Source organism: Muscardinus avellanarius (genome assembly GCF_963383645.1).
Source record: "Muscardinus avellanarius genome assembly, chromosome: 15".
NCBI lineage: Eukaryota > Metazoa > Chordata > Mammalia > Rodentia > Gliridae > Muscardinus > Muscardinus avellanarius.
Window position 1 is genome coordinate 84,761,305 of NC_137801.1, and position 25,549 is coordinate 84,786,853.

A 25,549-nucleotide genomic window follows, 5' to 3' on the forward strand; every position below is an offset into this window, starting at 1 on the left:
AGGAGGATCACACAGGTTTGAAGCCAGCCTCGGCTACTTAGTGAGGCTCTCAGCAACTTAGTGAGACCCTGTTTCCAAATAAAATATAAAATGGGTCTGGGAGTATAGCCCGGAGGTAGAAAGCCTCTGGGTTCCACCCCCAGTACCACAATAAATAAATAAACAAATAGGCAGTGCCCAACCTCTGACGGTCAGACTGATTTTCTGACTCTGCAGTGTTGCTTGAGTGCTTTGTATACCGTAGGAGCTGGACTTTGGATTTGGACATTTTCCTGGGTAGGAGGCTTAAGCTCTTTGGTGCTGGTAGCAGTAGCGCCCGCAGGTCTCGGCCGGCGCTTTGACCTCCAGGGGACATGGGGGACACGGTACTGCGAGCCTGCGCTGCTGGGCTCGGATGCGGGTCTCCAGTGCTTCTAGTCACGACATTTTCAGTATTGGTTATCACGCTGTAGCCCTGTCTGGAGTCCAGGAGCCTCTGTATTGAGACATAAGGCAACACGTAAATAGGATGGGAGGGCTGGCTGGCCAGAATGCGTCAGGGTTAAGTTTCTGGATTTGCCAATCTTAACATTGTTATCCAGGAGCGTATTCTTGTTTGCACAGAACGCGGTCAATACCTAAGGGCGTTAAGTCAGTAATGCACTCCCTAAGGAGCAGCTCTGCCTTTGAGGTTGTCAACGTTACAATGTATGTATCTGGGCAGCTCCTGCCCCTTTTGGGACCCGTCGGTAAAGGAGTATACAGGAGAGGGGTTTGGTCTCGCTGTGTTGATTGCAGGTGACAGATCAGGGCAGGAGGTGTTGGTCCCACTGAACCAAGGAGCCGCCCCCACAGGCCAGTCCTCCGCCTGCTGAGTGTCCTGAGCTCTGCCAAGGGCTTTGCTTTCTTCTCTGAGTACATTTCTGGGGTAGGCGGGAATTGTTCTTCCATGTTCACATGTGGATCGTGATGATAAAATAATACTAGCCAGGCATGGTGGTGCACACCTATAATCCCAGTACCTGGAGGCGGAGACAGGAGGATTGTAGGTTTGAGGCCAGCCTCGGCAACTTAGCTGGCCCCTGTTTCAAAATAAAATATATAAAAAGGGCTGGGATGTAGCTTGGGGGTAGTGTCCCTGGGTTCTATCCCCAGTGCCAAATATACCAATTGGCAACACTCTTACATGTTTTTGTTTTTTCTTGGGGGGTGGTACTGGGGATTGAGCCCAGAGGCAGTCTTAAGTCTACCTTTTGAGCTACACCCTCAGGCCGATTTTACTTTATTTGGGAAGAGGGTCTCTCTAGGCTGAGTCTGTCCTCAAACCTGCGATCCTCCCTTCTCGTTCTCCCAATTTACTGAGGTCATAGGCGTGCGCCGCCATGCTTGCCCTTATACAATACTTAGGGACCAGGCAACAGCCTACTCACTTCCGATGATATGGTAACTTAATTTCACAATTTCCCTGAGTGGTAGTATACCTGGTAGGGCCCAGGGCACAGAGGTTAACCGCTTGCCGAAGGCCCCGTGGCTTGACGGCGCTAGGGCTGAGGTTCAGGTGGGCCCGTCTGGACCCCAGTGGGCAGCTCCGACTTGCCGGGTTGTGCTGGGTTGGGAGGCTGGTCCAGGGCTCTTGCTTGAGGATTCAGCAAATCTACCGGGAGCTGGGGAAGCAGGTGCGAGGCCCCCCCGAGCCCTCGGCCCTGGAGCTGGGCGCAGGCGAGTCCGGGAGCTGGCCCGGGGCTCTCCGGTGAGCACGCCGCCCAGCCTGCAGGCACCCGGCTCACAGCGCTTTCCTCTTCCCGTGCAGGTCGCCTGGTCGGCGCCCTCGACGCGGTGCTGGATTCCAATGCGCGGGTCGCTCCATTCCGGATTCTGCTGCAGGTCCCCGGCTCCCAGGTCTATTCTCCCATCGCATGTGGTGAGTTACTGCCCGGACCAGACGTGTACTGGGCCATAGCTACCGGTGAGTCCCATTCCGGCCGGAACCTTCTCGACCTGCCGGTCTGAGCATGCTGAGCTGCCTGCATGTTGGCGAAGCTGGCAGGTAACTTGCCCGCCGAGCCTCGGCTGCCCCCTTCACCCCACGGAGCCTTGGGCCTTCTTGATTCTCACCAGGGCGCCCGGGGCGCAGGTTTGGGCGCTCACGCCTAGCCTGGTGCTGTTTGAGGCGCTCATACGCTGTTATGAATCGAGCCCCCTCTGTCCTTGGGGTTCTGATCTAACAGGTGTGTTCTCAGGTGTGTGCACGTGTGAATTATGTGAAGGCAGAGTGGAGAAGGTGGGCAGCCTTAGCGCACATTCTGCGTTTGCACTAAGAGAACAGGTCACTGGAGAGCTGGGGGCTCGGTTTAGAAGCCACCTGCTGCCGGGCGCGGTGGGCACGCTTGTCATCCCCGCGCTGGGGAGGCGGAGACAGGAGGATCGTGCAGGTTCGAAGCCAGCCGCGCGCGCTGGCTTAGGAGACCCTGTTTCCAAATAAAAATGTCAAAATAGGTCTGGGAGTGTAGCCCGGAGGTAGAAGGGCTTCCAGGAACCCCAGTACCACCAGAAAAAGAAGAAAAGACACCTGCTTCCCCCAAGGGTCCCCTGCTCCCGCAGGGTCCTCCTGGGCCTCTGAACGCCGAGGGCCTGGAATCGATGGATCCTCAGAAGCTTCTGCCCGCAGAAGTGAAACCAAATAGTGCTTTTTTCCTTTTCTCCCTCTTTTCTTTCCTTCTTTCTCTATATAAGTGTTTCAGAAATTTAGAAAATGGAGAGAAAGTCCTCTCATCTGTTTTTCTCGTGCAGTACTGGGGATTGAACCGAGGGGCATTCTACCTCTGAGCTACACCACCAGTCCTCTTTTAATTTTTGAAGCTGGGTCTCCCTGGGTTGATGAGTATCTCACAGCTTGCTGAGGCTGGCCTCAGACCTGTGCTACTCCTGCCTCGGCCTCCCGAGTGCTGGGATTACAAGCGTGCGCCACCACATCTGGCTTCCATAGTATTGTTCTTAGTGTGCCATGAAGCTCCAGGGACACATTTTCCATTTAACAGCACTGGGCATTTCTCCTTGAAAAATACAGAAAGTATAAAGAAAGGGATTCTCCTTCATAGCTGCCCCCCAGCCTAACCACTATTAAAAAAAAAAAAACTTGCCATTTTTCTAGTATGTTTTGTTTTCTAATTAGGACACAATCTTTATTCAAAATGATAGAAAATACGTGTGCTCCCATAAAGAAACCAGCTGTAAAATACAAAGAAGAAAATACTGAATTTCCTAAAGTCTAGCCACCCAGAGAAACCTCAAGAATAGAGATATATTGAAGTACTTTTATAAAACATATTTGCCAGTGTGATCATGTAATAAGTGTTAGGTTTGGTTGATTTTAATAAAACGAAAGAAACTGAAATGAAGCTTTTTTTTAAAAAGCTAAACTTCAAATAACTGTTCCTTTAACAGGAGAGATTATTTTTCTAAAAGGTTCATGTAAGGTAAGGGAAGTGAAGTGTTTTCAAAGCATTACAAGGTTAGAATTGTGGCTTTTGAAAAACAATGTTTCAGTTCTGACCATGTTCAGTGATGCCCCCGCCCATGGACCAGAGTGCCAGCATTGAGTCTCCGTTCTGTTTCCCCAGCTCTCATGTTTAAGTTATTTATTTTACGCTACAACTCCTGTTTTGTTCTGTAGTTGTATTTTTTTTTTTTTGGGGGGGGCCCAGTTCTTAGGTTGATCGAATGGGTCTGCTCAGGTGTGGCTTTTCCAATCTGAAGTCTTGTATTTTGGTTCATCTCTTAGCTGGTGTGATGTCTCATGAGCGCCCTGTCCTGTGAGTGTTTTCACACATTTGCAAATGTCTGCCTCTTGCTTTTGGACTTGGGTGACACCTCGGCTGGGTATGATAGCGTCAGGCTGCACTCTAGACCTTGGCGGCGGGGGTCCAGTTTCTTCCAGTACGTGATGTAGTGATGCGAGAAATCTCACAGTTCTGACTTCTCTCCACTCCCACAACTGGTGGGTTGTGTGTGTGTGCGTGTGTTTGGTGCATAGAATTCTGCTTATATCAGTGAAGTTCAATAAGTTTACTAGAATCTGTTACTGCCGTACGCACAATATATGTTAGTATTTTTCTTTGTGTGTGGTACTGGAGATTGAACCTGAGGCACTCTACCACTGAACCTTATCACTATGCCTTTTTATTTTTTATTTTATTTTACTAGTACTATTATTTTGTGTGTGTGTGTATGTGTGCGCGCGTGCGCGCGCGCGTGTGTGTGTGTGTGTGTGTGTGTGTGTGTGTGTGCGGTACTGGGGATAGAACCTTTCTACCTCTGGGCTACACTCCCAGAACTATTTTATATTTTATTTGGAAACAGGGTCTCTTAAGCCAGCGCGGCTGGCTTCAAACCTGCGCCATCCTCCTGTCTCCGCCTCCCAAGTGCGGGGATGACAGGCGTGCGCCACCATGCCTGACCCCTTTTTATTTTTTTAGTAGTACTAAGGATTCAACCCAGGGATGTTTTACCTCCAGGCTGCACCCCCAGCCATCTTACATTTTGTTTGGAAACAGTCTCACTAGGTTACCAAGAGTCTCCTTGTGTTGCCAAGGCTGACCTCAGACCTGCGATCCTCCTGTCTCAGCTTCCCAAGTATTGGGATTACAGGTGTGCAGCACCATGCCTGGCATCAATATTTTCTGTACCTTGCTGCTATTAATTTATTGACTAGTTTTTTTGTTTTTTTTTGTTTTTTTTTTTTGGGTGGTACTGGGGTTTCTGGAAACCCTCCTACCTTCAGGCTACACTCCCAGACCTATTTCTTTTTCTATTTTTATTTGGAAACAGGATCTCCTAAGCCAGCACGGCTGGCTTTGAACCTGTGCGATCCTCCTGTCTCCGCCTCCCTAGTGCGGGGATTACAAGCGTGCGCCACCACGCCCGGCCTTGACTAGTTTTTTCTTTTTTTTGCGGTACTGGGGTTGGAACTTGGGAGCATTCTACCTCCGAACTACACCCGCAGCCCTATTTTTTGGTATTTTATTTTTGAAACAGGGTCTCTGTTGCGAAGGACCTCACTAAGTAGCTGAGGCTGTCCAAGAACCGTGATCCTCCGGTCTCAGCCTCCCGAATGCTGGGATGACATGCTTTGGTCCTGAGGTCACTGGCTTATGTCTCCATTCTCCCTCTCCTTCTCCCATCTCATTATTTTCTCATCTGCGAGTTCTTTCCTTCTGTTTCTGTTCTTTATTGCTCAGGAGCAGGAAGCGATTGTGAGAATTCCTCCTGGAGTTCCTTCCTTCTAGGAAGTCTCCATCTTCAGAGCCTTCTCTCTCTCTCTCTCTCTCTCTCTCTCTCTCTCTCTCTCACACACACACACACACACACACACACACACACACACACACTCACACACACACACACACACACACACACCCACCACCTCTGCACAGGCAGGTTTAGTCCTGGACCCTCCTGCCGTAGGGATCTGCTTCCTGTGGTTTGTACTCAGCTCGATTTCTGCCCGGGGCTGGACCAGGGGCCAGGTTTGCGGGAGCCTCGCTTTCTGCTGTCTTATCTTTGTCCACAGAAGGTCTCGGAGTTACCCGCCTTTCTTGCTCAGTGTGCTTTTCTTGGCTGAAGGAAGAACGTTGTACTTACCTCTCAGCCTTGGGCTTGTGGTCTGGACCGGAGGCCTCTGGCTGTGTCACTGCCTCCTCATCATGAGCGTGTTTTGTTTTACTGTGTATGAAGTGTTGAGAGAGGGTCCCTGCCCAGGGTTGTGGGGCTCAAGGCACAAACCAGAACTGCAGATGAGCCTGGGTGGAGCCAGAACAAGGGTAGGGACGGAAGACTGGCCTGCAAGGTGGTCCATGGTCTTCAGTTGAGTTTGGCTGCCGCCTGCCCTGGTGGGGAAGCATGGAGGACACTTTGGAGGTAACCTTTCCCTTTTGGTACGGGGGATGGAACTCAGAGGCATTCTGCCTCTGAGCTACACCCCCAGCCCCATTTTTTGTTCTTTATTTTGAACAGGGTCTCACTAAGTAGCTGAGGCTGGCCATGAACCTGTGATCCTCCTGTCTCAGCCTCCCAAGTACTGGGATTATAAGCATGTGCCACCACGCCCGGCAAGTTTTTCTTTTTGAAGCAGAGGTGAAAGAGATGGACTATTTTGTGGGCAAAAACTGCTATTTGGCAAAGGGTCTATGGATAAGCAATTGGGTGGAAGAAATAAAATAGCGCCGCCCCTATTTTAACATGGACCAGAGAGTCCCAAGGCTTTATAAAGATGCTGCCTGGCTTCCGGGGGTGACAGTGGATCGGGAGGGTCGGGGAGCTGCTGGGGAGGCTGCAGACAGAGGAACAAAGCCAGTCCTTCTGGGGGCCCACATTTCACCTCCTGGACACCTGCCCAGTGCTGCCGCTGCCCCGAGGCTGCTGGTCAGTACCATTTTACCTGTTTCTTGTCTGCCTCAGGAAAAGAGATCTCTGAGTCTTACTGGCCACCAACCTTCCAGTGCCCAGCACAGTAGTGGGGCACACAGTCTGAGCTCAGTAAGGATGGGGGGGTTAAGTACGGGAAAGGCAGAAACAGAGGCTTAGGAGTAAAAAAAACTTTTTTCTTTTAAGGAGAGGGAAGGTGATGTGTGCCCAGATGGCCCTGACCTCCCCGGCTGTAGACTTGGACTTTTTTACTTTAAAAGCACAGCCAGGGGACTGTTAGACCGTTAGTACAGCATTCAGTACCTTACAGGAGATTCACCGCTTTATGACAAACAGGCTTCTTATTAGATGCCTTTGCTCCAGTGCAGGCTATTGGGAATGCTCCGAGTGTGTTTCAGAGGCTGAGCTACGCTGTGATGCTCCGTAGATTAGGTCTGTTAAATTTACTTACATAAGTTCCAGCCTCTGCTGGGTATGGGGGGCCACACCTGTACTTCTAGCACTTGGGGGGCTGAGAGAGGATGGCAGGTTGCGAGGCCAGCCTCAGAAACTTAGGGAAATCTTGTTTCAAATTTAAAAAGCCGGGCGTGGCGGCTCCACTTGTAATCCCAGCGTTTGGGAGGCTGAGACAAGAGGATCATGGTTCACGGTTCTCGGACAGTCTCAGCTACTTAGGACCTTTGTAACTCAGTACGACCCTGTTTTAAAATGAAGAATAAAAAATAGGGCTGGGGTATAGTTTGGAGGTAGAATGCCCCTGGGTTCCATCCCCAGTAACAAAAAAAAAAAGTATGGAATGATGAGCGCGTGGGTAGAAGCTAGGGTCTGGTGTGTGGAGCCCGGAAGGCAGAATCCCAGAGTGAATCCCTGGCCAGGTCGGGGGAGACCGAAGGCGGAGAGGAACAGGGGGCAGAGGGCGGGTGCTGCTGAGTGGGCGCCTGAGCCGTGAGGGCTGGGGGCCCGAGCGCACCTTGCCGTGGGCCCTCCGCCCTGGGCCAGTCGTCCTGTCCCCTTGAGCCTCCGGGCGGGCCGCCCCTGGCTGTTCCTCTTCCAGTGTGAGATGTTGGGTGCTTCGTTCTCTTGGTAGGTGGGCCTCAACGCTGTGGGGTGCCGCTGAAACATTTTCTCCTCTGTGTCCTTAAGCACCTGGTGCACACACGCACACACGCACACACACATACACACGCGCTCACACACACACACACACACACACACACACACACATTCATTACCCACCCACACCCACCACCACAACCCCACGTGAGCCAATCAGCAAGACTGTTAGTGGCTGGTCACAAAGGGCCGTGATCACCTATGAGTAACCGAAGGGCTGAATATCTGGCTAACTTATTTGCCCAGTTTGCAGCAAGCACAAAGGACCCTGACAAGAGCTGCAGGACTTGGAGTTACCTGCTCAGCTGTTCCGAGAACGGGGTTGCCGCCGCACCACCCACTCTTCTTCCTGGAGTGGGAGCCTGGGTGGACTGCCTTTTCTGGTTCCTTACAGAGGACTTCTTCCCTGTACTTGGGAGGCTGAGACAGGAGGCTCACAGGTTTACGGCCAGTCTCAGCTACTTAGTGAGGCCCTCCTCAACTTAGTGAGACCCTGTTTTAAAATAAAGAAAAAACAGGGCTGGGGGTATAGCTCAGAGAGGTAGAATGCCTCTAGGTTCAATCCCCAGTTTTGTGCAAAACAAAAACACCCCAAAACTTAAAGGCAGGACTAGAGGCAGCCAGGTGGGCATCCTCTCAGGAACATGGCTGAGGGAACGGAGGCGCTGAGAAACCGTGAGACCTTTGTAAATAGCCAGGCGTGGGAGCGCACGCTTGTAATCCTAGTATTTGCGACCAGCCTCAGCTACTTAGTGAAGCTCTCCTCGACACTTCAAAATAAAAATTAAAAAATGGGTCTGGGGGTGTAGCTTGGAGGAGGAATGCCCCTGGGTTCCATCCCCGGGATCACACACACAAAAGCATTTGTATAGATTTGTTTGATAACTTGTGGGTTTGTGCCGGCCCGAGTGGAGCTGTCCAACCGTCCACTCTGTTCATGGCGGCACCAGTGCAGGCTTCGCTCGTTGCTACCAAGATCTGCCGCGTGGGCTCAGGCGTGATGAAGAGCAGAGAAACGGGGCGGGGGAGGCGGCTTTTGGGGGCAGGGTGTTCAGCAGAGGCGAGACGATGCTCACGGTGACGGCTGCTGCTTGGGAAGGGGGTCTGTGCGGTCTCCATGTCTGCGGGTTCTGCACTGATGGATTCCACCATGTACCAAAACGTGAAAAAAAGTCGCATCTGTCTGCAACACTTAGAAACAGAAACTCCTTCCTGTCGCCCCCCAAGCGGTAGCGTGACAGTGACTCGGGTGGCATTTAGGTGGTTAGGTATGACGTATGATCTAGCGCTCTCGGATAACATGCAGGAGGCGGTGCCCGGGTTGTAGCAGGTACTATTTTACATAAAGTACCAGCAGGCCTGGCTTCTGGGATCTTCTGGGGACCCTGGGGCGAAGCCTTCACGCACACTGAGGGGCAACTGGAGCTTGAGAAAAGTCAGTTAACATTTTAGACTTGGAAAATGAAGACGAAGTTGTTTTGGAAACCTCAAAGATCATTCATGGGAGCCGAGACATTGTTGCTGAGCTGGACATGGTGTATGTTAAACAAAAGACTCTCCAGGCCATGACTCCAGTCCTCTGGGAGGCTGAGACAGGAGAATCACAGGTTTGAGGCCAGACTCAGCAACTTAGACCCTGTTTCAAAAGAGAGAGGGCAGAGGATACAGCTCGTGGGTAGAATGCTCCGGGGTTCTATCTCCAGTAAAACACACCCTCTCTGCTCGTCACAGTGAGACTCTGCGTGACAACACCCACACAGCACTCGGCGTATTTCCCTCAGGACCTCACCCCGCTGCCCTTTCCAGAATGTTCTCTCTGACGCAGAGTCTCACGCGCGCCCTTGACCATGGCTGGCTGGGGCTTTGCTTTCTTATTTTCCTGCGTCGCTGTTTGCTTTGTCTTTGGAGAGGGAATTTTGTTAAGGGAGGAAATGTTCCAGGGTGGATCAGATCCGCATCTTCCTGAGCCTCGTGCCAGGGTGGCAGGGGCCGTGCCAGCGGGCCCGCGTCCACGCGGAGAGCTCACGGTGCCCCGAGGAACGGCCGGGAGGAGAGGCTGGGGCTTTCTGGGTCCCCGGCTGAGGTCGGGCAGCCGCGTCTTACCCTTGTTCTGGGTCGCTCGGCTTTTCCTCAGGGCAGCACTCCTGGAATTTTCCACGTGGGGCTGACCTTCAGGATGGCTGGGGGTGCTGGCCCGTGTTTCTGTTGTGTAGTTAACACTGCCAAGCTCTTTCAACAAAGTTTTTAAACAGTGATTTCAAGCCAGGCACGGAGGTGCACGCCTGAAATCCCAGTACTCGGCAGGAAGGGAGGCTGAGACAGGATTATGGGTTTGAGACCAGCCTCAGCAGCTTAGCAAGACCTTGTTTCAAATTTCAAAGTAAAAAGGCTGAGGTGTGCCTCCGAGGTATGATTTCTCTGTTTAAGCCTCAGGACCATCGATATCAATTTTTCATATGCACAAATAAACGTCAAGTTAAAGACCAGATGACCCAGTACTTGGGAGGCTGAGACAGGATCGCAGGTTCTCAGCCATCCGCAGCTACTTAATAAGGCCCTCTACAACTTAGTGAAACCCTGTTTCAAAATAAAGAATAAAAAATAGGGTTGGGCATATCTCAGAGGTAGAAAGCCCTTGGGTTCAATCCCAAGTACCACAAAAAAAAGATGAAATCGGGCACAGTGGTGCATACCTGTAATCCCAGTCCTTGGAGGGTTGAGACCAGCCAAACCCTCAGCAACCTAGACAGACTCTATTTCAAAGCAAAAGGGCTGAGGGTGTAGCTCAGAGGTAGAATGCTCCTGGGTTCAATCCCACCACAAAAAGGTGAGTGCTGAGTTTGTCTTCTAGAACATACTGAGATAAAAAATGATATTAAAAAATACCTTTGGAGCCTGATGCAGCCGGTGTCCCCGTTACTTGGGAGGACCGCTTACACTCAGAAGCTTAATACCAGCCTAGGCAACATAGCAGAGCCCTATTTTAAAAAAACAAAACTAAGCTGGGTGTGGTAGGACACGCCTGTAATCAATCCCACTACTTGGGAGACTCAGCAACTTTTAGCGAGGCCTTGATTCCAAATAACAAATAAAATAGAGCTGGGGGTGTAGCTGGAAGGTTAGAATGCAGCTGGGTTTAATTCCCAGCACCTAAGTAAGTAAAACCCAACTTCAGCTGGGCATGGTGGCAGACACTTGTAATCTCAGAGCTTGGGAGGCTGAGACAGGAGGATCGCAGGTTCAAAGCCAGCCTTGGTAATCTAGTGAGGCCCTCGGCAACCTAGTCAGACCCTGTTACCAAATAAAGTCTGGCTGGAGGTAGAATGCATCTGGGTTCAATCTCCAGTACCAAGGGCGGGGGACTTCTAACCTGTCTTACTAGTGACCTAACCTTTATGTAGCTGATGCTTGTTCAACAAAGACCACCTGCAGGGGTTGTTAGCAAATGGCTACTTGAATCCATTTTAGTAGATGAGGAGAAATTGACCCAGGCAGAGGGGTTTCAAAAGGAGAAGGTGGCCGGGCGCGGTGGCGCACGCTTGTCATCCCCGCGCTTGGGAGGCTGAGACAGGAGGATCGCGCGGGTTCGAAGCCAGCCTCAGCTACTTAGTGAGGCTCTCAGCAACTTAGTGAGACCCTGTTTCCAAATATAAAATGTGTCTGTGAGTATAGCCCGGAGGTAGAATGTCTCAGTACCACCAAAAAACCCCCAAAACAACAACAACAACAAAAAAGGAGATGGTAAGTGATTCTGGTACTGAATTACTTTCTTTTGTATTAGGGATGGAATCCAGGGTCATTCTACCTCCATGTTACATCCCCAGCCCTATTTTATTTTGCAACAAGGTTTTGCTAAGTCGCCAATGGCCTTGCTAAGTTGTTGAGGCTGGCCTTGAACTAGCAACCCTCCCGCGTTAGCCTTCCAAGTACTGGGATTGCGGGCATGCACCACTGTGCCCAGGTTATAGAGTATTTTTTAACAATTTTGTACGTAAAACGGCGTTTCATGGTGTGGGATTTTCCCACTCAGTATCATGTTGGTGCTCAGTGTTGGGATTTGGGATCTTTGAGTCAGGGATGGTCCAACCTGTGATGGGGAAATTCAGGGAGTGTGAAGTTCTCTCTCTGTCTTCTTGCCTTTGTGTGTGTGTGTGTGTGTGTGTGTGTGTGTGTGTGTGTGTGTGTGTGTGTGTTACTGGGGTGGAACCCAGGGGCTTTCTACCTCCAGGCTACACTCCCAGACCTATTTTCTATTTTATTCGGAAACAGGGTCTCACTAAGTTGCTGAGAGCCTCACTAAGTAGCTGAGGCTGGCTTTGAACCTGTGCGATCGATCCTCCTGTCTCAGCCTCCCAAGCACGGGGATTACAAGCGTGCGCCACCACGCCCGGCTTCTTGCCCTCTTTTTACTTATTATTATTATTTTTTATTTTGGAAGAATACTCACCAGGTGGCCCTGCGTGTTTTGTCGAATCAGCACATGTTTGAAGGTGTCAGTGACACTGGGGTAGGTGGTGCGCTCCCGTGACGGCTCTCCAGGGCTCTCCCCACCAACTCTCCAGCTTCTGCCTGTATGTGGGACGGCTGTGCCAGGCTCCTCTTCTCTGGGGCCTTGGGAAATGGTGATTTTTCTAATCCGGTCGCTTGACAACAACGAGTTTGAGTTGATCTATAAAGAAGACCTTTGCCTCGCTGCCTGGGGCCCTTGGCTCATCCTGGGACTCGGGCTCGGAACAGCTGGACCGCTCGCTTCCTCCTTCGAGCGACCTGGTGTTGGTGTCAGGACTTGGTCCCCTGGCATCCGGCAGCGTTCTCGCCACGAGCACCCCAAGCAGCGACCACACCTTAGAGAACACAAGATGGATCTGCTCAGCCTTGCTTTGTTTTTGAGATTCAGGGCTCGGTCCATGGGAGGCAGCCTCTGTGATCTTAGGGTGCGGCCGTGGGAAGTGGGGAGAGGAGCGAGGCTCTCAGCAGCCAAGTGAGACATTATTTCAAAGCTAATAATAATAATAATGATAATAAAGTAAAATAAAATAAAATGAAGAAAATGGGCTGAGGGGTATAGCTCAGAGGCAAAATGCCCCATGGATTCAATCCCCAGGAACTAACACGCACGCGCGCGCACACACACACACACACACACACACACACACACACGAAAATAGAATTATTTGTATTTTGAATTTTTAAACATACAGAAGGAATTATAGTCCGCATTGTAGACAGTGCCCATTTTGTAGTAAATTAGGACTTGGGTGGCTGGGGAGGCGGCTTGTTCAGCTGTCTGTTTATTTACATAGAAACGTTTGGTTCAGTTCTCTGTAGCTATGTGTGTGCAGAAGCTGTAGGTATAGACAATGAGGTGTTTGTTTTATTTCCTGAAAGTGCCCGAGAAAGAACCTAGGAGGATAAATACTCTGCGGGTTCCAGTGTGCCTCAGCGACTCGGGCCTCCTGTCTGAGGATTTTGCAGGAACTTGTGTCTACCTTATGAGTGATGGATTTTTGGGCTGGCTTCCGTGGTAGCACTAGGGGTGCCTCATCACTTATTTCTGAGCGATGCTGGGATGGAAACCAGGGGCACTCTACTACTCAGCAACATCTCCAGCCCTTCTTAAAACTTTATTTTGTAGCCGGGCGTGGGGGCGCACGCTTGTAATCCCAGTATTTGGGAGGCTGAGACAGGAGGATCACGGTTCATGGGTAGTCTCAGCTACTTAGTGAGGCCCTCTGCAACTCTGTGAGAACCTGTTTCAAAAAAAAAAAAAAAAAATAGGCCGGGCGTGGTGGCGCACACTTGTAATCCCCGCTCTTGGGAGTCAGAGACAGGAGGATCACACTGGTTCGAAGCCAGCCTCGCTGGCTTAAGAGACCCTGTTTCTAAATAAAAAATATAAAATAGGTCTGGGAGTGTAGCCCAGAGATAGAAGGGCTTCCAGGAACCCCAGTACCACCAAAATAATAATAATAATAAAAAATAGGGCTGGGGGAGTAGTTCGCAGGTAGAATGACCCTAGGTACCATCCCCAGTACCGCAAAAACAAACTTTATTTTGTGACAGGGTCTTGCCGAGTTGCTGAGGCTGGTCTCACACTTGGCGATCCTCCTGCCTCAGCCTCCCCGGTAGCTGGGATGACAAGCAGGCGCCACAGCATCTGCCTATCCTATGGCGCTTCTACGAAGATAAATGATTCTGAGCATAGGACGGAACGACCAGAACGCTCAGCCCCATTTTTAGGCATCCAGAAAAGTGTCTCCTCTGAGGTGGTTTCAATGCAGAATTGGTCATTCATCATCACTAGTGTTTTTTTTTTGTGGTCTTAGAGTTTTCTAAAACTGAATCTATAAATCTGACTTTTCTTTGACCTTAATGTTCTTTGGAAATGGAAGTCTTTTTTCTTTTCTTTTTTTTTGCAAAGCCGGAGGCCATCATCAAACGGTGCGATTTGGTTAATTGTGCTTGTGTTGCAGTCCGTGGTAGCGCTGTAAACTTTCGTTTAGACTGCCACGTTAGTCGGCTAGGGCCTCCCCAGCCAATGCCCCAGCCGCATGACGTCAACGGCAGAGGCTTATTTTCCTGTATTTCTGCAGGCTGCAGGTCTGAGCTCCAGGGCCAGCTGGGCGGGCTCCTGGGGAGGCCCAGCTCCTCCCTGTGCCCGAGGCCTTCACCCAGCGTCCGTCCTGGGGTCCGTTCTGGTGTCCCCAGAGACCAGCCCCTCGGGTTAGGGCTCCCGACCGCCTGTCCTCCAGCCTCACACCTGTGACAAGCCCGCCCTTCAAGCACAGAGGCGCTGCGGGCCAGGGCTTAAACGTGGATCCTGGGAGACGTGTTCAGGCCCTGTTCTCCCGTCCTGGTTTTGGGGGGGCCAGAGCAGGACGGTGGAGATGGAGTGTGGATTTGAGTTCATGCGTAGACTCCTGTCAGCCTGCCTCCCCAGGAGACGGCAAACCTGTAGGCTGCTGTGTCCTCTTCACCTCGGTACAATGCTGGCCTGTCTACAAATGCACGCAGCGGTCTTCGACTATGACCTGCAGAGAGAGGGAGAGAATGTTACTTGTACGTGAATACCGGACTCCTGGCAGTTCAGTTACTACCTCCTAAGGTGGCGTGGCTGTTCTAGTCTCAATTTTACTTTTTTCCCCCCTTCCTCCTCCTCTCTTCCCCTTCGTGGTCCCAGGGATGGAACCCAAGGGCGTGCTACCTCTGAGCGACACCCCAAGATTTCTACTTTTTGTTTTGCAATGGTCGCCCTGGGTTGCTGAGAATCTTAACGCTACACTGCAGAAGCTGTCCTCGAACCCGAGTCTCTGTCTCCCAGGTACCGGGATTACAGACATGTGCTTCCGTGCTGGCTCTTTTGTTTCTTAAAAGCTATTTTCAGCCGGGCGTGGTGGCGCACGCTTGTAATCCCCGCGCTTGGGAGGCAGAGACAGGAGGATCGCGCAGGTTCAAAGCCAGCCGCGAGCGCTGGCTTAGGAGACCCTGTTTCCAAATAAAAATGTAAAAAGAGGTCTGGGAGTGTAGCCCGGAGGTAGAAGGGCTTCCAGGAACCCCAGTACCACCAAAAAAAATAAAAAAATAAAAAAAATAAAAAAAAAAAAGCTATTTTCAGATGAACTTCGGGGTGGAATTTGAAAAACAGTGCTGTAGTATAGCTTTCAGAGCAGTGGTGCTTGACGTAGATTGAACAACTTTTCTCTTTTAGGGCTTTGACAAAGGTCACGGATGTGTAGTCGGCTTGCCTTGATTTATGGTATTTAGGAAGCCCGTCCTAAGACTTCCCTGCAGAGGAAATTATAGTTTGGAAAATCTCCCTGCCATTTGGCAACTTTCGTAGGAACAAGACAGTGGGGTGGAAAGGTTTCATCATGTTCATTGTCTCGCTGGGAGAGGCAGGGGCTCCCAGGAACAGGGCAGATGGTGATAAAAGTCTCGCTGCAACTCAGCTGTAGATTTTTTGTGTTATTTATTCTTTCAGGGTGTGGGCTTGGTTTTAAGAATTATCTTTATTGTTAGCTCTTTCCCAGTGGTTAGAAGAATGACTAAGAATAGAAGTCCAGATTTTTGATGCCTTTGTCTCAAGTCTTTTTTTTTTTTTTTTGTGGGTGGGTCTGGGGATGGAACCCAGGGACATTCTACCTCCAAGCTACATCCCCTGCCCTAATTTTTTATTCCTTATTTTGAAACAGGGTCTCACTGAGTTGCAGAGGGCCTCACTAAGTAGCTGAGGCTGGCCACGAACCGCGATCCTCAGGTCTCAGTCTCCTGAATGCTGGGATGACAAGCGTGCACCACCGCGCCCGGCTTCAAGTCTTAATTTTGCAGTGATACCGTGCACTGGGGCTTGATTATAAGAGTGTGTGTGTGTGTGTGTGTGTGTGTGTGTGTGTGTGTGTGTGTTACTGGGGATGGAACCCAGGGCGGGTTCTACCTCTGAGTTACACCCCCAGCCCTATTTTATTTTATTCTGGAACAGTCTCCCTTGGCTTGGTTATGTTTTTGGTGTTATTGAATGTTATCAGTTGAAACCACAAGTAGCTAGCTGTTAATAGTTAACTGTGTTGGCCTGTGAGATGTAGCAAGGTACTGCCAGGTAGAGTACTTGCAAAGATTTGACGAGAAGGAGCAGGTGGCGGAGGGAGGGTTAGGCGGGGGGAGGCCGGCTCCCTGGAGGTCCAGGTCCTTGTGCCCAGCTACAGCGAGTACTGGACCCACAGACTTTTGTAAATGGTGCTTAAAAATTTAAATGTAGCTCCTCATGGGACCCTCCCCTCCGCGGGGCACTGCAGGGTTGTCAAGAGCGAGCTCATACCCCGGGTTGCCCTTCACTTCACATGTGACCTGGGACAGGTGTTGAGCGCCGTTCTGTCCTTGGGTCTTACTGCGGATTAGTGTTGTGGTGCGGGGACCAGACCAGACCCTGAAGATGAGTTCTTTCCGTTGCTCTGCTCCAGCCCCCGCCTCCTCTCTCCCTCCTCTCCCTTCCCCTCCCCCTCCCTTCCCCCTCCCCCTCCCTTCCCCCTCCTCCTCTTCTCCCTCCTCTTCCTAACCCTCCTCCACCACCTATTTTTTTTTTTTTATGAGAAGTATATGAAAACATAGCCAAGTACTTGGGAGGCTGAGATAGGAGGGCAGATTCACGGCCAACCTCAGCTACTTAGGCCTCCAGAACTTAGTGAGACCCTGTTTCAAAATAAAGACTTAAAAAGAAAAGACTAGAAAATAGTGCTGGGGGGTGTAGCTCAGAGATAGAATGCCCTTGGATTTAATCCCCAGTAACACACACACACACACACACACACACACACACACACACACACACACACACACAGATTGAAGACCAAATAAAGGCACTTCCTCTTCAGTTTATTTATTTTTTATTTATTTATTTATTTTTTGGTACTGGGGTTCCTGGAAACCCTTCTACCTCCGGGCTATACTCCCAGACCTATTTTATATTTTATTTGGAAACAGGGTCTCTTAAGCCAGTGTGCGCGGCTGGCTTCGAACCTGTGCGATCCTCCTGTCTCAGCCTCCCGAGCGCGGGGATGACAAGCGTGCGCCACCACGCCCGGCCAGTTTATTCTTGTTTTGTGTAGCATTTGGACTAGTTGGTCATTGTGATGGATTATAAAGGATAAAGATATAGAAAAGGCTGGGCCTGGTGGAACACACTTGTCATCCCAGCATTTGGGGAGGCTGAGACAGGAAGATCGCGGTTCACGGCCAGCCTCAGCTGCTTAGGTCCTTTGCAACTCAGTGAGACCCTGTTTCAAAAATAAAGAATAAAAAATAGGGCTGGAGGTGTATCTCAGAGGTAGAATGCCCTGGGTTCCATCCCCAGTACTGCAATGAATTAAGTAAAAAATGCCCACCTACGTCTGGGTGAGTTGCATGGCGCTGGTGCCCCTCGTTCTCTTGCTGGCTCGGTTATCCTTCACCCTGTCCTTGGCAGCCCTTAATTCCTCTGAGGTTAGACATCTCCTGTGTTCTGCTTTGGGAATCTAGCCGCACCAGGTCTACTGGACACACAGCTGCCTTTTCTTTTTCTTTTCTTCTTCTTCTTCTTCTTCTTCTTCTTCTTCTTCTTCTTCTTCTTCTTCTTCTTCTTCTTCTTCTTCTTCTTCTTCTTCTTCTTCTTCTTTTTTTTTTGTGGTACTGGGGTTCCTGGAAGCCCTTGTACCTCGGGCTGCACTCCCAGACCTATTTTATACTTTTTTATTTATGGAAACAGTGTCTTTTAAGCCAGCACGGCTGGCTTCGAACCTGGGCGATCCTCCTGTCTCCGCCTCCCAAGCGCAGGGATTACAAGCGTGCGCCACCACGCCCGGCTGCCTCTTCTTTTTCTGTGGTGCTGGGAATTGAACCCAGGCGTAGTCTGCCTCGTAGGCACATCTCTAGCCTCCCCCTTTGTGTCTTTGAAACTGGGTCTCAGTAGGTTGTTGAGAGTCTCATCACTTGCTGAGGCCACCCGCGAAGCTGGCATCCTCTTGTCTCAGCCTCCCAAGTACTAGGATGACGGGGTGTGCCACCACGCCTTGGCTTCACAGATGCCTCTTCTCACACACCTGTGCTCGCTTCCAGTGGGGGAGGGGACTCCACCGAGCATGCGCTGCGTGCTGGGTCCTCCATGGAGCCGGCCCGGGCCTGCGCCTCAGAGCCCAGCCCGCAACAGAGATGGCCAGGAGGCTCTTGGCGAGAAACTACACGTGACTAAAATAACTAAGCGTTTCATTAACGGTGTTTCTTGATGCTTCAGTAATACTGTGATTTGTTTTATTGCCTTAGAAAGAAATTAACTATGTATGATTTCACGCTTTTTTGTTTTAACACATACCCTGAGACTCCTTTTACACATTGCCCGTAATCTCTATCTGTAAGCCTGTAAATCTCTTAGACGTTGCCCGTGGGTTGAAAGATGCCTGTTGCAAGCGTTGACACCCTTGCTCAGCCTTCACAAGAGACCCTTCCTCCGTGAGCGTGGGCTTTGGCAGCTCTGCCCCACAGGGGCGCTGAGACTGTTCAGAATCTGCGCTCTCCTTGGGGTGCGTTCCCTGCTGGAGCTGCTGGATAATCAGACGCTCCTCTCACTTGAGCGGGGGTGGTAGGTGCTCCATGCACCAGGGAGATGACAGGGACCCGTCAGGATGGTCCCTCGGGAACCTGGTTCCCTGAGAGGCACCGATGTCTCCAAGTCCCAGTGCAGTGGCGAGGGAGGACCACGGCGCCCAAGGAGGGCATCTGCCCTACACCTGGCAAGCCGGCCAAGGGTGCTCGAGGAACATAAACACTGGGTGCTTACCATTTGGAAAATAATCACTTTCATTATTTGACCTCTCCCGACCCAGGTGCGACGTTGGAGGAGATCAACCAGCACTGGGACTGGCTGGAGCAGAATCTCCTCCACACCCTGTCTGTCTTCGATAATAAAGATGACATCGCCAGCTTTGTCAAAGGGAAGGTGAAGGTAGGTCCCGGGCTGGCAGCACTCGTCTCTGACCTTTGTGCAAGTTTCTTTGGATGCTTTGAGCTCTGTCGTGTGCCTGTGGTTTTCATCAAGTGAACTGCTTTTAGGCTTAATGCATAAAGGCAGATGAGGCCAACTTGTCACCTGTCACACTTTGCGGTCCAGCAAAGCGCACCTGCAGTTTAAAAGTTTGAGTGTTTTTAATTTTTGCTACTCTTGTTATATTAGTGCATTGCAATTATATATCATAGTGAGGTTGGATGTGATAAAAACGTCAGTGCCCACAACTCTGGGCGTCCCCCTCCATCCCCCGCCCCTCCGCCCTCCCTGCGTGTTAATAGAACTGGCGTTAACATCTTCACGCTCTGCCTTGGTGTTACTTGAGCTGTTGCCCTCCTCCTCCTCCTCCTCCTCCTCTTCCTCCTCTTCCTCCTCCTCCTCCTCTTCCTCCTCCTCCTCCTCCTCCTCCTCCTCCTCTTCCTCCTCCTCCTCCTCCTCTTCCTCCTCCTCCTCTTCCTCCTCCTCCTCCTCCTCCTCTTCCTCCTCCTCCTCCTCCTCCTCCTCCTCCTCCTCCTTCTCCTCCTCCTCCTCCTCCTCCTCCTCCTCCTCCCTAGCTCCCTTCTCCATCCCTTTGTTACTCTGCACATCTCTCCATATTATTTTAAATCCTTTATTTCCTGTTTTATTAGTCCGTGGCATAATTTTGTTCCTTTTTTTCTTTTTCTTTTTCTTTTTTCATACTGGAAGTAAACCCAGGGACACTCTACTTTCAAGCTACACCCCAGTTCTCTCTCTCTTTTTTTTTTTTTTTTAACAGGACCTACCTTGCTGAGTACTTTGAACCTGCCATCCTCCTGTCTCAGCCTCCCGCGTACTGGGATTACAGGCGCGCACCACCACCACCAACAAATGCCTCACTAAATTGGCTCTTTATTTTATTTTATTTTATTTTATTTTATTTTATTTTTTTGTGGTACTGGGGGTGGAACCCAGAGGCTTTCTACCTCCGGGCTATACTCCCAGACCTATTTTATATTTTTATTTGGAAACAGGGTCTCACTAAGTTGCTGAGAGCCTCACTAAGTAGCTGAGGCTGGCTTCGAACCCGTGCGATCCTCCCATCTCAGCCTCCCAAGCGCGGGGATTACACGCGTGCGCCACCACGCCCGGCTTAAATTGGCTCTTGATCGCCGAGCAGAGCTCAGTCTCACGCAGCCGCCACATTGTTACCCATTCGCCTCTGAGACACACCTAGGTTGGCTCCATAATTTGGCTCTTGTGGTTTGTGTTCCTATCAATTGTAATAGTACACGTATCACTGCGGCATTCTGAGGAATGTTTTTTAAGCGACCTCATCCTCAGGCCTCGTTCCTACGATCCTTTACGGAAGTGGAGGACAGCATCCTTCTGTCGTGCGGGTGATGTGAAGACTGGGATTCCCCAGCGCGGCCCAGGATCGGCCCCTCAGTTATTCCCAACCTTTTTGCAGCTGTAGCGTCTCGTCACTGTTGTTGGACCTAGCGCTCTCCTCCTGCTAATAGTGGGCGCTTATTCTTAAAATACGTGAATTAAAAGGGAAAAGGAATTCAAGTCAATTAGGCTCTGAGAAGGCGGGGAGAGGAATATTTTAGGAGGTGTCTGCTGACACCTCCTGTGAGTTATTCTTATGTAACAGGTCTCGCTGGGCTAACGTGACAGGTAATTGGTACCTTAAGATCTCATTGGGCAAGCCGGGCGCGGTGGTGCACCCTTGTCATCCCAGCATTCGGGAGGCTGAGACCAGAGGATCGCGGTTCGTGGACAGCCTCAGCTACTTAGTGAGGCCCTTGCAACTCAGCGAGACCCTGTTTCAAAATAAAGAATAAAAAAAATAGGGCAGGGGATGTAGGCTGGAAGTAGAGTGCTCCTGGGTTCCATTCCTCAGACCCACCCACCAAAAAAAAAAAAAATCTCGTTGGGCAGGGAGAGATGGTTTCTCGTTCTCAATGTAACTGTCATTAAATGTTTGCACATAGAAGCCTGAGCCGCAGTTTTCTTCCCTTGGGATAAAACATCCCAGACTACAATTTTGTTTGTTTTGTTTAAAAAGCCCGGCTTCCCGACACCTCAAGCATTAGGGCTTTCCGTAAAGGACATCATGAAAGCACTTAGCATTTCAGAGGAACAAGCGCAGTGCTCCTTCCCTTGGGGACTGGGGGAGACTTGTGGGGTCAGGAGACCGGCGAGTCCCGCCAGGGCCGCGGGAGTCACTGGCGTCCTCGGGCCGAGGTGGGTGAGGGCCAGGCCCTGCTCTGAACTGTGTCTCAGCACCCTGTGTCAGAGAGCACCGAGGATCCGTGGTGGCGGGGATGCCCTCCTCCTTTCACCCTTGACTGCATTTCTTGGTCTGACGCGGACTGTGGTAGTTTTCTTAACCTTGGTTGGCGGGAAGGAAAGTCATTTCTGCTACCCTGGTTTCAGAAGCACTTCTGTGGACACACTTTTCCCCTCCCCTCCTGTGTTCTGTGGCTGAGGCCCCTGTAAGTTGAACTGTCGAAAGACGGATTTTCAAAAGCCAGAGGCTTGAGCCGGGCGTGGTGGCGCACGCTTGTCATCCCCGCGCTTGGGAAACTGAGACAGGAGGATCGCGCAGGTTCGAAGCCGGCCTCAGCTGCCTTAAGAGACCCTGTTTCCAAATAAAATATAAAATAGGTCTGGGAATGTAGTCCAGAGGTAGAAGGCCCATGGGTTCCATCCCCAGTACCACACACACACACATGCCAGCGGCTTGTTGTAGCACATGCAGGGCGTACACGGGGCAGAGTCGGCAGCGAGGGACTGGAAAGGCGGCCAGGCTCAGCCTTGCAGAGCGTCTTACAGAGGCGCTGTGCACGGGAGCGATGGGTCGAGAAGGGTCTGGGGTGGCCTGAGGAAGGTGCGCACGGGGAAGACTAAGGAAGACGAGGGCTGTCAGGGTAAGGTTGTCACTGGGCTCTGCGCAGCGCTGTCTCCAAGGGGGTAAGGGTCTCTGGTGCTTGAGACATAGTCCTCCCTGGGATAGACACGGAGACCCCGGGCAGATGGAGATGACTCCTGTTCTGGACAGATGGGAAGATGGTCCTTTTGGCGCCTACTGGTTCTCAGTGTTTTCAGCTCTAGTCCTATTCCAAAGTGGCTTATTTGGGGGGAAATAAATTCTGATAGAGGACTCTTGAAAGTTAAAATACCCTAAAAAGTCCCAAGGAGGCAGAGTGGGGAACAAGGGAGCCGGAGAGCCCAGGCCAGGCTGCTCCTCCCCGTCCTCTGGCCAAATCCAAGGATGGGTATGGGGCTTCCCAGCTCCATCCTGGCACGTGGCTGCTACATAAACCTTGAAAAAAAAATCCTTCTGCTTTAAGCTCTGCCTGTAACCAGATGCTACAGTCCACGGAGGTCAGGAGGCTGTGTGGCCGCCGTCGTGGCTGCGTCTGGAGCCGCTGAGTCCTGTTCCCGTCCAGCCCATTTGCTCTAGAGTCTTTGCAAAACCCCTGCCACACCACGCGTCCAGGACCAGGGAGAAATAGACTTTTTTTTTTTTTTTTTTGGTGGTACTGGGGCTCCTGGAAACCCTTCTACCTCCGGGCTACACTCCCAGACCTATTTTATGCTTCTTTATTTTTGGAAACAGGGTCTCTTAAGCCAGCGTGGTTGGCTTCGAACCTGCGCAATCCTCCTGTCTCCTCCTCCCAAGCGCAGGGATTACAAGTGTGCGCTACCACACCCAGTGAACTAGACATTTTTTATATTAAATATATATATATATATATATATATTTTTTTTTTTTTTTGTGTGTGTGTGTGTGTGTGTGGTACTAGGGATGGAACCCAGGGACATTCTACCTCCGAGCTGCACACACTCCCAGCCCTTTTTTATCTTTAAAATTTAATTTGAAACAGGATCTCACTGAGTTGCAAAGGACCTCACTAAGTAGCTGAGGCTGACTAGACACCACAATCCTCCTACCTCAGCCTCTCAAATGCTGGGATTGCAAGTGTGTACCACTATGCCCGACTTTGTTAAATATATTTTTAACAAATACTCACCTCAATCATCACCTTATTTGTAATCTTTAAAACTTCCAAAATAAATTAGCTGTGCTAGCGCACGCTTGTAATCCCCGCGCTTGGGAGGCCGAGACAGGAGGATCGTACAGGTTCGAAGCCAGCCTCAGCTACTTAGTGAGGCTCTCAGCAACTTAGTGAGACCCTGTTTCCAAATAAAGTATAAAATAGGTCTGGGAATATAGCCTGAATGTAGAAAGTCTCTGGGTTCCGCCCCCAGTAACACACACACACACACACACGCACACACACCCCTTCCAAAATAACATAAGCAATGGAAAAGTGATCACCAGTCTTTGCATTTATTTATAAAATAATTTAAAATTAACGTCAGTGCCCAGGTTGCGCTTCTAAAATACTTTATTTATACAGCAAGGATTTGGTACCAACCCCTAAAAGTAGCCTTGTCTTAAGGAACAGAGGCTCTCATGAGAGATACTGACAAAAAGATGAGGGAAATGTTCATTTAAAAAAGGGCAGAATTATAAATCTTTAAAATTCAGGATGTGCTCGGGGGCACACACCTGTAATCTCAGTACTTGGGTGGCTGAGACAGAAGGATTGCAGGTTCGAGGCCAGCCTTGGCAACTTAGACGCTATTTCAAAATAGGCCTGGTGGTGTGGGTTGGAGGCAGACCCTCCCCAGGTTGTTTTATTATTATTATTATTATTATTATTATTATTATTATTATTATTATTATTGTTATTTTATTATCTGAACCCCCCCCCCCCCCACACACACACATGCATACACACCCCTTACCTAATGGTGAATCAGAACCAAGAAGGGAGGGGCTGGGGCTCCTTGCCCGCCTTGGGGCACATCCATGACCTAAAGTCCCGCCCCTGGGCCCCACCTCTTCTAGTTCCCCTGCCTCCCAGTGCTACCACCCTCAGGAGGAGCCTTTGGTGGGACCTTCGGGAGACGTTGGAGACCCAAACACAGTGCCTCTGGAGGGCAGATTGGAAAAGAGCTTTAGAACCGCCTTGCAAGGCCGGGGCGAGCCGGGCCTCAGGGCTGTGTCTGAGCAGGTGCACTGGCTTGCTTTCTGCCCACGTGTGACGGCGGTGGGGTCTCTCCCGTGCCGCTGCTGCCCGTCCCCGCCCCGCCTCCCCTCCCCTTGCCCGGCTCCCTGGCTCAGAGGCCCCCTCTGTCTCTGTCTCAGGCTCTGATCGCGGAGGAGACCAGCAGCAGGCTCGCGGAGCAGGAGGAGGAGCCGGAGAAGTTCCGGGAGGCGCTGGTGAAGTTCGAGGCCCGGTTCAACTTTCCCGAGGCGGAGAAGCTGGTCACCTACTACTCATGCTGCTGCTGGAAGGGCCGGGTGCCCCGCCAGGGCTGGCTCTACCTCAGCATCAACCACCTCTGCTTCTACTCCTTCTTCTTGGGCAAGGAACGTAAGTGAGGCCGGTGCCGGGCGCCGCTTCCCAGGGAGCCATTGGTGAGGAGTCCCCAGCAAGAGATGATAGCGGGTGATGGTCGATTAGCTTCCGAATGACTTGTGCAGCAATTACGCTTAATTACATATATGCCGCTGCAACTGGGGCGTGATTTTGAGATAATTCGTTTTCTTTTCTACTGCCTTAAGCATTGCTGCCTGGCTCGCTTCAGAGAGCTGCTACAGTTTTTATCACTGTAGAGCACTTTGAGAACAGTGTCGTAGCTGATGACTACCTCTCAGAGAGTACCTGCATTCTTGCTTTTTAATACTGAGGGGCTTTTATTTTCAGTACTGGGGATGGAACCCAGGGGCATTCTACTTCTGAGCGACACCCCCAGCCCTATTTTTTATTCTTTATTTTGAAACCGGGTCTCACTGAGTTGCAAAGGGCCTCCCTACGTAGCTAAGGCTGTCTGCGAACCACGATTCTCCAGTCTCAGCCTCCCGAATGCTGGGATGACAAGTGTGCACCACCAGGCCCGGATACCTTATTTTATTTTATTTTATTTTTTTGACATGCTGGGCTCTGAGAATGTGACAGCGAATTACACAGTTGCTTTTAGTTAAGTGCATGAAGCCTTCGTGCCATAGAGACGGCCTGCGGTTGCTTTGGGGTCTGCTTGGGCTCCAGACAGGGACTGTCCGCCCGGCTGCTTCTGTTTCTGCGGCCACAGGTGCTGCCCTGGGCCGTGGCCTCCGAGAGGAGAGCAAGGCGATGAGCTCAGATGCTCATTTAGTGCTTGGAAGGCCATCCCGGGAGACCGTCCAGGACCAGTCGTTTGGGGCGCCTGTGCTGGGCGTGTGGATGCTGCAGACACACGTGCACAGACGTGTGTCCTTCCTGTGTTTATATTTGAGCTGGCAGAGTGGGGGGGGGGCTCTCGAACGCCGACCACGCCGGCTCCCTGTATAGTCTTCTCTCTACCACGCGGCCTCAGTTGAGAGGTTCTGGGCCGTGCACCCTATCCGCACAGCCCTTCTCTGCCCTCGGATTATTCCTTGACTTGACTTTGGCCGTTCTTGTTTTTCTTCTTCCTGAAATGCCT

The 25,549-nt window shown here is 50.9% G+C and overlaps 1 protein-coding gene across 2 annotated transcripts in view; it reads left to right on the forward strand.

Moving 5' to 3' along the window:
* TBC1D8 (TBC1 domain family member 8) overlaps positions 1-25,549 on the forward strand; it is a gene marked incomplete at both ends in the record, with an annotated part of 113,862 nt that overhangs the window by 49,889 nt on the left and 38,424 nt on the right. Inside the window, 3 exons of one of the 2 annotated variants that reach the window (XM_080711514.1) lie at positions 1,790-1,945; positions 18,867-18,985; positions 24,231-24,459. In XM_080711514.1, coding sequence (XP_080567640.1) covers positions 1,790-1,945; positions 18,867-18,985; positions 24,231-24,459 — 504 coding nt within the window. The remainder of the gene's footprint in view (positions 1-1,789; positions 1,946-18,866; positions 18,986-24,230; positions 24,460-25,549) is intronic. The other variant, XM_080711515.1, reaches the window with a different exon arrangement.